We start from the raw sequence: 13145 nt of genomic DNA on the forward strand, positions 1-13145 counted from the left end.
TTTGCAAAAGTATAAATAAGCAGAGGTATCTAATAGAATGTACTACTGGAATTAGTTCCACAGCACTCTTGATTTCCCTCTTTCCATTTTAATCCACTTTCGACAGCTGTTCGTTCAAATTCAGGTATTCAGTATTCAGCTTCATAATTGAAAAGAATCTCTGTAGTCACCTCTGATCACCTACATTTGCTGGACATGATATTTAAACTTAAATCTTAACTTTCTTCCAAATGCCTCAATGGCACCACATACTTTTCTCACTAGAATATTGAAAAAACTTTTCTTGGGAAATCTCTTACAGTGTGATTCCATTCACTGACCTTCTGACACTAAAGAAGCTTTCTTTCATTGTCCACCTCCTTTAATTTTATTGCCTCAGTAACTCATTATATACTTTTATACCCTACATTTGCAAAAGCCTTTTAGGGTGCCAAACAACAGAAATAAATTCAGATGAAATTGGACTCATACATCTTTAATTTTTTTATTATTATTATTTATTTAAGCACTTATAAAGTATCAGTGTTATCTTCCCATCATTTTTTAAATTACTTTACTTCAAGTGTTTTTAAACATGGCATCAGTCCAGAGTCAGTATTATTTCTGTCTCTTCACATCTATAAAACAGAGGCACACTCAGTGATAAATAAATGGAACAACGATTATTTTTTTTCTGGGAAAGATTTCACATCTCATCAGGAAAAAAAAAAAAAAAAAAGAATACAATAAATCAACAGTTAAAGTCTCTGTTTCAAAAATGTATATTTATATATGTATAAAAGGCATAAAAAATGTTTTAACTGAAAAAAAAAAAAGTCTTAACAATATTCTCTGCCAAAGAGTCTGTTTAATCCTACTAAGAATTTTAGAAATACAAGCTAAAGTTCTGCACTAACATATTCAAATTTTTGTGGGCAGTGTAAGTGCCTGCTACTCCTAGGAATCATAACATAAATCTGCCAGCTTGTTCATATGTCTGAGCCTTAAAGCCAGACATTCACACTACCTCCAGAATTGTAAATTGTGCTTGCTGTGAGCAAAGATTCTTAATTCTTCTTATCTCCCTCATTACATGATTCCATGCACATCACATCAGAGGAGACAGAAAAATATTAATCTTTTTAGCTCATTTCATAATATGTAGGCTGTTCACAGTGGCTCAGGGAAAGAAAAGGAAAGGAAATGGAGAGCAACTCTCTCAGTTTGTGCCTTCTCCCAGTGTGGAACATCCCTTGTTCCCACAGAGAACCAATTTCCCTGACAGCATTTATGCCGCCATCCCAGAGGGGTGTGAGTGGCTGACACAGTATCCCTGCATATGTCAGGTGAGGGAGGGGATAATTTGAGCCCTTCATATGTACTACCACCTAGTTTTCATGCAGGCAAATGAGAGAAAGCTGAACATATACCAGGCATAATGAGCTGCTGTAATCCATGTTTTGAGCAGGAGAAAAAAGAGGTGGCTTCAGTCTGTGCTTTAGATTTTCCTGGGACATGTTGAGAGCATCATGCAGGACAGATTGAAGGAGAAGCAACAAACTTAAGAACCTGCGTGTATCCATTCTCATCTTGGGAGCTGAAGAGTATATTTATTAAGCCAATCTTATGCCATTAAATCCAAAGATATCTATTTAAAGTATTGGAAGGCAGGAGGAAGAGTAGTTAAGGCTACATTGGATGTCTGATTTTTCTTACAGTAGAGAACACAAAGGTGAAACCAGCCTGCAGAAGAAAAATCGACAGTTTTCAAGGGAGAAAAAAACGTGTGGGAGAAAGACAAGAGATAAAAAATAGGATATAATGGAAAAATCTCAGAAGGACAGAAAGGTCAGAACCTGGAAGCAGTAGTAGGTATTGTTTATAAAGCTCATCCATCATTATTTTACAGCAATTCCACCAGTAGATGTTGGCTCAGCAAGAGGATGAAAGACATTATAAAAAAGAACATTTGTCACTGCAAAAAACCAACAAACTAACTAGCTAAGTAAAACAAACAAACCAACCCCTTCACAAAGATAGCAAGATTTGCCTAAACAAATACTGGAAGATTTTGGTTGGCTGGTATTTTAGATTCTTGGTATATTTATTTTTGAAATGACAGTGAATACCTTTCTACTTTACCTTCTGCTGGATTTGTTTAACTCCAGTACTAAATGTAAACAGTATATGTTCAATATTCACAGTAATTCTGAATTATTTACTGGAAGATGATAACGTTATCTTGCTTTGCTGAAGCACCGCTGTCTGCTGGAAAACAGATTTCTGTCTCTCAAAATGGTACTAAGCAATCCAGAAGTGACAATTCTTGCTACAACAGCACTCTTTGGTAGATGGAATATTATGTCTGTATGAACTTATAGATTACGAGTGGAGGGAAACATAACAGTGGCGAAGGTCCCTCTCAGCATTTCTAATTCTTGATGTTCTGTCATGGGATTCAGGAAGTCCTGTTCATGCTTACAGTAGAAAAGACTCTCGCAATACAGTATTTCAATCCCAGTTAATAAATTCGATCTCTAAATCAGACATGCAGTTATTATTGTCTCCGTCTGTCAGGTCAGCACAGAGATAAAGATCAGAGAAAACCACTAAAGGACAGTGCTATGAAGACAGAACTATGCATAGGTGATACAGGGACGGTTGGACTGGATGATCTTTTCCAACTTTGGTGATTCTATGATTCTGTGATTTGAGTTGCTCAGTTGTGGAAGAAATGATGTGTAATGACAGTGTTAGAAATAACTATATCTGCACCTTGTCTGTCACTAGATGCCTACAAGGTAAAATGCTGCTAAAAAATGCTTGTATTCTAACAATGAACACTTCACAGACGTTCATTAATTTAATCTCTCAAGGTATCAAAACAGATGAAGATCCAAGGAAATGAAATTAGTTGCAACAAAAAGTGACTTTATTTCTGATCATATGCTTATGATGACAATACTCTAATCATTACTTATCTCTTCATCTTACACTGAAAGATAATGGAAATTTTTAGGCACGCAATAAGTGTACAAAATATGTACACTTTAATTACAAATGTCACAAGTTCAGAAGGAGCACACTTCACGTTGTACTTCAATGTTTTTAAGACAACTGCTACAAAAATCTGTGGAGGTTTCTTATTACCAAACATTCTCCAGGAGAACATGTATGCTGGTGCATCATATAGTCTCATAATTTCTATTTGCACTATCACATAATGTCCCTCCTTGACCTATTCCCTGATCTGCATTCCTTGATTTCTGTACTGAATTATTTTAGATTTCTCCTGATATATCTTATAACACGAACCAATTTGCTCTTTCTGAGACTGGCTGTGCTTCTGGAGTCAACCTGCACATCTCTGAACGGTGTTGACAGATGCTTATTTCAGACAATTAAGCCAGATAAAATTCATACTATTGTCCTGTAATATTAACCTGCTAATTTAAGTGTACTGCTGAATGAGCTTTGATAGCATGGACCAAAGACAGATGTTTATTGCTGTCTTGGGTAATTTTTATTGGCAGCAGGCATCTGATCAAAATGCTATTGCAGCATAATCCATAGTAATCAAAACTGAAATTTGATTTACTATTTCATGATGACTTCAATAGCGATAGCAGCAGTGCAGATGATGCATCCTGTGATTTACAGCAGCAGTCACTTAGGACTAATAACAACTAATTTATCTGTGACAACATAGAATGTGATAGTTCTGCAAGAGTAAAAGGTTTGTTGTTTTTTTTTTCCATCATCATAGCTTAATTTCCTTAACTTCTTAACTTAAATTCCTTAACTTCTCAAAATGCCTCACAGCAATTTAGTTTATTAACCATCATCTTTTAATTGCTAATGAAATTTAATAAGTCTGGCCCACACCAGGTTGTGGAAAAAGTATGTTGCCATGCAAAATAATCACCGCAGTGTTTAGTTGTAGGTATATCTTTTAGGACTTGATTTGCTACTTTGTTCCTAAATTGAAGACAGTGATAATGTCTTTGGTCTTTATCCTGTACCTCAGTACGGTTGCATTTTAGATATATAAGTAAAATGTAAATATGATGCAAAATCAATTTGAAATTGGCAGTCCCTTTCAACATTTACTCCATCATGTCTGTAGAAAGCAGCTGCATCTTTCTTTCCAGTCCTTGATTGCTTGACTAAATTAGGACATAATTTCTTAATGCTTTACTCTTTCCCACTTCAATAATCCTTCGATAAATTTATACCCATTTCATCTAAAATATGCCTAAATCAGATTCTAGCTTCAATTTGTGCAGAGGTTTAAAGGGCCAGGTTGTAGCAGTGATTATTTTTAATTATATTATTTCTTCATGATCCCCCCAAAAAATTAAATGGAAAAAACAACAGAATGCGTGGTTTCTTATGGACGTATGTGAAACAACAGCTGGCTTATTTTGTGGGAGATTATTCAATTTTGATAATACATTTGCAGTACAGGTAGGTAATCTTTAGAAAGTTATGTGGTAGCTTTCTAGTCTTTAAGAGAGAAGGTTCTCCATTTGTATCATAATTGTTTAATTTCTGCAGAATTGCTTTTCTCCTTCTTGGCACCAGCTAATAGAACTTAATGGTAGTGCAATAAATCTCCATTGTGCTGGCACAAGCAACTAGGTATCAAAGACTCCCAGAAGCTTATGTGCTATTTCACTAATGGCTAAAGACAAGAAGAAATAACATTTTAACAGTAGCAGAAAAATAGATATAGAAGCATAACCACCCTTTATGACTTGATGATGTGATAATTGGCATTCAGCTGAGGGACATGAGCTCTACTTACACAACTGTATCCAATTAGAAGATATAGTCAGACTGGGCTCTACCTGGTCTCAATACAGTCTTGTGGGAGAAGAGGCAGGGGAAAGGTGAAACAGCTCGGCTTACATTACATTCTGTGCTTTCCCTCCATCTCTGGACTGATTTAGAGAAAAATGCATACACTGTAGAGATAATGGGCTTGCATTTCTGACCCTATGAGAAAGGAAGTCACCTTTATTTTAAAGGTCTCAATGAGTACTTTCTTTTAAATTATGTAAGTGATATTGTTTTGTATAGGAAGGTGAAATGCTTTACCAATGTCTTAATTCATTGCCTTTCAGAATCTTACTCTTCAGTGCGCTATTAAATATTGGTGGCATTTTGTTTTGGTTTGCTTGTTTGTTTTTTAAAATAACTTAGATATCTTGATGTAAAAGCTTCTAAAAAGATGATGTAGAGTGACACTGTATACCCTGTAAAGATTTTCAGTGAAATTTTGCTATTGTAACAAAATCATCTCTGAAGCAAGTGCATCCTGAAGCATATAATCTATTTATGCAATGAAAGTGCATATATCTTTATGTTGTTAACCTTAGAAATACACTATCCTTAATATTTCTGGACACCTTTAAATGATATCATCTCTTTTGATAAATAAAACAAATAAACATCACCACCCAAAAACGAAGCAATCAGAAGCACCCAAATTAAAACAAGAAAATAAAACAAGAAAATATTTACAGTATCACAACACTGTAGGGGTTGGAAAAGACCTATGGGCATCATCAAGTCCAACCCCTCTTCTAAAGAAGGCTCCTTACAGTAGATTGCACAGGAAAGTGTTCGGGCTGTTCTTCAGTGTCGCTAGAGAAGACTCTACAATCTTTCTGGACAGCCTGTCCCAGTGCTCTGTCACTCTTACAGTAAAGAAACTTTGTCATGTTTGTATAGAACTTCCCGTGTTGCAGTTTTCACTCACTGCTCCTTGTCCTGTCCCTGCACACCGCTGAAAAGAGCCTGGCGTTATCTACTTGATTCCCATGATTTAGGTACTTATACACAGTGATGAGATCCCCTCTCAGCCTTCTCCAGGCTTAACAATCCCAAATTTCTCAGCCTTTCTTCATAGAAGAGATGTTCCAGGACCCTCATCATCTTCGTCACCCACTGCTGGATTTTTTCTTGGAGATCCCTGTATTTTTTTAACTCAGAACCATACACAGATCACAGTCCTCTGAGATCAGCCAGTTCTCAGCCTACTTCACTATCCAGTCATTTATTCTACACTTAATAATTTTGTTAAAGGATGCTGTGGGAGAAAGTGTTAAAATGCAATCCATTTCCTTTTCCATTTATTTGAGTTGTTGGGTTTTTTGTCTTTTTTTCTTTCTGTTTTTCCAGGTAAAACACAAGTTATGGGTGAAATCAAGATTGCATTAAAAAAGGAAATGAAGACAGATGGAGAACAACTGATAGTAGAAATTCTTCAGTGCAGAAATATCACATACAAGTTCAAATCTCCAGATCATCTACCAGGTATTTCACAAAAAACAGCTTCATGATACTTTGAAAACATAAAATAAGATGGATCTGAAGTCTTTTAACAACACCATTAAAATAGGAAAGGAAATTGCTTCCTAATCAGATTGACAAATTCTATAGCATAACTTTTGAAGTGTTCTTTGCTCCTATTAATTGTAATGAAAACATTTTGTAGAGACAAATTAACTCTCAGAAGTTAATCCCCTTTTCATAGCATTTTTGATTGTTAAAAAATAATCATTTTTAGCTTTAATAAAAATTATTACTCCTTGGGTTATAAAAGATCTAGTGAAAAGTTGTATTTTGGTATAAAAGCTTATTAAATTGAGATACTCATGTTACTAATTATATTTTTTCTTTCAATGACAATGTTGTCAACACAATGTAATTTCATGAATTTAGAGGAGTGGTTCCATTTTTTTACACAATGTGAATGAGAACAGAACATGGCTCTGTAGAGTACCTTGCTCTCTTTCTTCTCAGCATTTCCCTACATTGAAGTTATTAGCATTAATGACTATCTGAAAGTTTCTGTATTTAGTTTATTGAACTGTTCTTCTCCAGACCTGTATGTGAAACTATATGTTGTCAACATCTCTACCCAGAAGAGAGTAATTAAGAAGAAGACCAGGGTATGTAGGCATGACCGAGAGCCTTCGTTCAACGAAACATTTAGATTTAGCTTGAGTCCTGCTGGACATTCTCTTCAGGTAATTCTACATCTTATTGAAATCTGATTTTATATGTTTTTCATGCTGATCTATGGGCACTTAAGATCAATCTTCTAGCCTGGTTGTTTGCTGAAAAGAGAAAATTACAAAGTAACTTGAAAAAGTAAATAGTGGAAATACTGGGATGGAGGACACTCACCAAGATTACTTAATACATCACCTCACAGTGAGGAAGAGTATTTACAGACCAACTCTGAAAACTGAAGGTAGCCTGTTCCTAAAATCCTCTAGAGAAATTATGCATTTTCAAAATAAATAAATAGATAAATAAATAAATATACTTTTTCAATATCTTTGGAAAGTTTATTGTATTATCCAACTTAAACATGCTAACTTAGATACTGTTCTCTGTGTATGTTAGTAAAGGTGATATTTTTGGTCTATGACACATCAAATGATTTATTTGTTTCTTTTTTGTTGTTTTGTTTTTGTTTGGTTTTGTGGGAATTCAGGAATAGTGCTTCTTCTCACTGATTTAGACAGATTTGGTCAGATACACTTCTTTAGAGGGGTAGAATTTACTTTATCTATTTCCATTGCTTTCACATGAGTAGATAACTATACGAGTTATTTGTGTTCGTCTAGTCAGTGGAGATGATGAACAATTCCAGGAGTGCATGCTAATCTTAAAAGCAAATTGAACGAGTTTTTCAGTGTCTGCTGAAGATACCTTTAAAACTGAATGACTAACATAAACATGTTGACTATGTTTTGATGAATATGATTAGATTGATAATTTACATGCCCACATTAGATTTATTGGCTATAATATTAAAACTAATGCCATAATGTAAGCTTCTTAGAAATGGAGCCAACAAAAAATAGGTACAGCTTTCCCTGTGGTAAGACATCCTAAATCCTTATTGATCGAACAGATTGAGTAAATCTACTAGAGATTATATTACATGGAAAAAATTGATGTCATCAACAAAGTCCTGCCAAAGTTTAAGAGCTAAAATTCCTCTGAAAACTTTACCTGTAATGGTAGTTTGAAGGAGTGAAGCCAGAAAAGAAGAACCCACAGAGTTGTGTGGGAAAATGAACCATCAAGTTGTTGAGGAATAAGGGAGGTAGTCATGGGAACAGCCAGCCTGAGACACAGCAAGGTGAAATCAGAAACACTGTGATCTGTCTGGTGCTGCACATTACATCTAACAGAAAAAAGGCTGTCTTTTTGAGCAGTCTCTTTTCTTGTAACTGGCATGGATATTCTTTATTCTTTGAGCACACAACTGTAGGAGCACAAGTAAAACTAGTAAGTAGCAAGTTGTTACTTCTTCATGCAAGTTGGAGCCTGAACTGTAAAATATATTACAAATGATTTCATGCAAAATTTATCTGAATAAAATCATTTAATAAATTCATGTTAAAAATACCTCATAAGTAATTAAACACAAACATACAACTTGTGATCAGAAAATGACACATAATTGGTAAGATCAGCTAGTGTAACTACCCAAAAATCAAACCATATTTCTGAGAGCATTATCTAATCTCTTCTTGAGCTGATCTTCTATAGAACATAGTAGGTATCTCAGGAGTGTACCACTGCATGATTGTTATTATCCTATGCATAACACACTGCACTTTTGAAAGCAAAACACTTGCTTAGAGAGATCTTTGGTCTGACTCAGTCCATATGTTTTAATATGCTTGTCGTGCCTGTCAATCAATCTGTTCCTACTTGAAAGTATGAAGGCTGATTTGAATGCTGAATTTAAGAGTGGTGAGTATTTAGGAGCAAAGACAGGGGCACTGTCAGAAGAGATCTGGCAAGAAAGAAAGGATACCAAAACAGAATGTATAAAACAGAAATGGAGTTGGGAGATAGCAAAGGAAAAGCGGACTAGAGAGAGGGATTAAGAAGAAATCAAACATGTTAGTCACAGAAAGCACATTATTAGGAATAAACTGAAGTTAAATATTAGGACAAGGATCTGCACTCCAAAAAATCAATAGGGTAATAAGCAAAACCTGCAAATATTAACCATGAAAATGTAATCATGGACTATTGAGTTAAGAAAATAATGAAAATGAAAAAAAATCTAGACTTGGCAGGACATGAATATTGAGAGTAAGAAAAAAGAAAGAAAGGAACTGAGACTGCTTGATTCAGGATAACAAGGCTGGAATTTAATGACAAACTAGAAAAGACAATTACTAGGGATCCAGCTGGTAGGATTGGAGAAAAGGATCAAGGACAGAAGATACAAAAAATTTCTGTCAGAATTTTTTCCTCCCCAAAAATGTTGATGTGACAGAATCAAAACATTCTGTAGAAAATATTTTGACAATTTTCAGACAGGCATTTATCTCAGCCCCTAGCAGCTCGCTTTCCCGATTTCCCTGTTCCTTGGCAACCCACCTGGGACCCTTCTGGAAAAGCGCTGGTCTGCTGTCTCCTTTGTCTTGCTCCTTAGCTGGCTCCTGGTAGACTGGCTGTCTGCAATTAGAAATTCAGAATGTTCTATATGAAAGTATTAAAAACAGAGTGTTTTCAACAGAGATTTTGGCTTAGCTTGCCAGTCTTTGAGTTGTTCATCTCTTCAGAAGAAAGTGACCTAGAAAACCACCAGGCTGCCTAGTTCCCTTGGGACAGACAGGCTTTCTGATTAGTGAATTGGGATTTCCTAATAATTCCATGCTTGTGGCCAACTCATTTGGTCCTCCCTCTTCAAATTTGTTGACTGACACACATGGAGGTGTCCAACCTGTCCAGATAGGTATCTTATGTGGTATGAAATACAGCCAGAAAAATGGAAAATTCATCCAAAAAAAAATGATTGCAAATTTCTTTCCCCCTCTGTCTAAAATTTCTGTTGTACTGTAAAATTTGCATTTTGGACTTTGTCAAAATAAGTATCAGAATGGAGAAAAGTGCAGAAATGTTAACATTTTTGATTACTGAAAATTCCAATTCTTCTACAGTTCTGTTAGGTATCAGTTATTTTATAGTCTCCTTCAAGATCTCAGTGAGGTACAACTTTTTTTGAGTCCTGACATTCTTCTGCTGTCTATACCTGTGAAACCAAGGGAAAAAAAAGCTCCAGTTTCTCTCCTACATATAGAGGAGTGACATATGTTTCATACAGAGGGTGACAGCCTCCTGCTGTTATCCTTTACTCGTTTTCTGAGGTCTGCTTGTGACTCTGATTGCTAACCTTCCACTAATCATGGAAATGCATTTTTTCATAAATTCTATTTCTTTCTGAAAAACATAGGAAGTTGATAAAAAATAAATTAGTAATGAACTTGTTTATTTGGTTACCCAAAAATTAAGAAATTCTAGAAATTATCCAGTTGTGTAGTTATAACACCCCACCCCTGAAGTATGTCTGTTATCAAATGTATTCCTCCCAGAAACATCTAGAATGGATCAATAAATCCAAAGAACGAATTATGTCCTGTAGGGAAGGAAGTTGTTCCTTGCATGACATTAAACTGCTTAGCTAGAAAACATGATGCTTGTAAGACAAATCAGGGAGAGTTTTGAATACCCATCCTTCAGAGCTCACATGAGTTCCTTGGTCTAATTCATTCCCTTCCCACTCGGCATGACTGAGGCATCATGCAATCAATACTTAGGCTCTCAGCAGGGACATAGCAAAGATGGGATTCCCGACCCAGTCAACATTTTAAGTTGGACTACCTCTTGCTGAGATTGGAAGCTAGAACTCCGGAATTTCTTGCACACTTGTCTGTTTTGAGTTTGTTTTTTTAATATATCAGACACTGTCCAGCATCCATGAATTTAAAGAATTCGTACATTGGCTGCATAAAGATTTAATCTTTAAGTTAAAACTTGACCTTGTGTTTTTCTTTGGAAAACAGCAGCTGAACGATTTACTCACTAAAGTTCAAGACTGTCATCTTCTAGATGCTACATACTGTGCTAATGAAATAGAAAAAGGGGAAAGATCAATTTTCACTGGGCTTTTTCTATTGGAAAGAACTATTGGATCCTACTCAAAGGGTTATGGACAGTGTTTCTTTCCTGTGAAACCAGAAAGCAGAGCTCAATATCTGTGAATCTTTTGTGTTTGCCAGCAAGTAGAGTATTTTAATATATATATATTGATAACTATCTTTTATTATTATTTTCACAGATTCTGCTTGTCTCCAATGGAGGGAAGTTTATGAAAAAAACACTGATTGGGGAAGCTTATATCTGGCTTGACAAAGTGGATCTAAGGAAAAGAATAGTAAACTGGCACAAACTGTTGGTCAGCTCTACACAAACACACTGAGCAGAGCTGTCTGCTTAGGGCACAAAAGAGTCTGCTATAAAAGCATCACTCCAAGACTATTGTTTGAAATCATTGTGTTTAGCTAGTCTTTCTGAATACAAAGTAGAAAAGAGCAGTCTCTGGGCTACATAGCACACTTAATGAGGGCTACTACACTTGTTTTGCTGCAAAATACAGCAAAGTAAAAAAAAAAAAAAAAAAAAAAACAATAACCTGGGCCCAGAAATTAAAGTGAGGCTGCTTGAAATGAAGACTGCTATGAGGGCTCCGTGTTGATGGACTCTTTGTGAAGAGAGTAACTGTGAAGGAAATAATGAAGGCTGGAAGGCAGGTGTTAATGCATAGTTCGGCTGCAGCTGGAGGCAGTGTGATGTAAAGATGTAAAGTGCAGTCTGGTTTCCTGTGTGACCAGAAGGAGATCATTTTATGCAAAAGCACCCAGGGTGACTGACTTTCCAAATCTCACTTATTAGAAGTGCAAACTTATTCCTCTGCACCTTAGGATCTTTTGTTGTAGTGATATTATGCCACTTGACACAAACTGCAATGCATTTGCAAGAGTGGCAATGTTCTTTTACACTACTTTTTTTTTCCTTCTTTCTTTTCCCTTTAAAAACTATGGTGTGGAGAATCAGACCTAACTGTTTTTTTTTTTGTTTGTTTCAGTGTGTTAACGGTGAATATGAACCACTGTTCTAGAATGTAATGGATAAAAATATACTAGTGATTTGTAGTTTAGGATGTGGTTTTGAAAAGACAGTATATAAAATGTACTACATCGGGAAGAAAGAATGTTGTTTCGATTTCAGTGACACTGTACTTCACCCTACTTTTTAGCAGCTTTAACAAAATTTGGAATAGAGGAGATACAAGCACTGAGGCTAACACAACTATTTCAGCTAGTTCTTCTATTTTTCAACAATCAGTCTTATTGCAAAACTATATGGAGATGACAAACTGTAGACTATCCCGTGGACATTTTGGAGCTGTAGACCACTACCCTGCTCAGTGCAGGGCTCATTGTCAACATCACATAAAGGCAAAAGAGAATAGATAACAGGACAGCACCTGCCTGAGGGCTGTTGCATTAAAGTTGAAAATATCCTCTGGTATCTCAGCTGAATGTCTGAGTACTGAGTTATGAAAGAATAGGAAGGCAACTCGCAACACTTAAGACTGTCAAGAAGTCAGGGACTGCAACCAAGCAGTTAGGCCACTTTGGGCAGCAACTACTGCATGAGATAGTTTAGGCTGGGTGTTGCATTTTTCCTCTTAATATCTTTTGAAGAAAAAGAAAAGCTTTTAAGGAAAGCAGTTCCTTTAAAAACAAGAGTCAATGTGGTACTCGCTCTCCTATTCCTCAGAAGTTAGTTAATATTTCACAGCTTCATTAGAAAGTGGTTTCCCTTGAAATATTACCTCATGACCTTTACATAGTTAAAAAGAAAATGATGTTATTTGCGCACTTCAGACTTTTGTTTTTCTTGACCAATAAGGACTTTTCACAAATCATTTAACATGTGTCTTCATCTGTTTTCTGAAGATATTTTTAGGTAGCACACTTCCACAGGTTGTACAAGACCAGATGAAAATATTATTTTTGAAAATAACACATATTTAAAAAATAAATAAATAAACGAAAAAATGGCAAAATAAAGCTTAGCACATTCTGAACTTGGACTGACCATGATAAAACCACACTCCAATTAATCCAGTGACACTTCCTACATAGAGTTCTTGATTTATCTTTACCAACTTAAAATAACAGAAATATGACAAGAAACACACAGAACATTTTAAAGATATATGCATCAGAGAAACTCCCATAAATCTGCTGATAACCTGCTGGTAGCCTGCTTGA

General features: G+C 35.6%; 1 protein-coding gene across 1 annotated transcript in view; it reads left to right on the forward strand.

The window, feature by feature from the left end:
- The window catches only part of PCLO (piccolo presynaptic cytomatrix protein), a 314203-nt gene extending 302919 nt beyond the window's left edge, over positions 1-11284 (forward strand). The window contains exons 24-26 of the mRNA XM_042816076.1: positions 6166-6300; positions 6871-7016; positions 11144-11284. Coding sequence (XP_042672010.1) covers positions 6166-6300; positions 6871-7016; positions 11144-11284 — 422 coding nt within the window. The remainder of the gene's footprint in view (positions 1-6165; positions 6301-6870; positions 7017-11143) is intronic.
- The last annotated feature ends 1861 nt before the right edge of the window (positions 11285-13145 follow it).

This window comes from Centrocercus urophasianus, unplaced genomic scaffold (genome assembly GCF_019232065.1).
Source record: "Centrocercus urophasianus isolate 14NV4802_14NV808 unplaced genomic scaffold, USGS_Curo_1.0 seq_15, whole genome shotgun sequence".
In the NCBI taxonomy this organism is placed as follows: domain Eukaryota; kingdom Metazoa; phylum Chordata; class Aves; order Galliformes; family Phasianidae; genus Centrocercus; species Centrocercus urophasianus.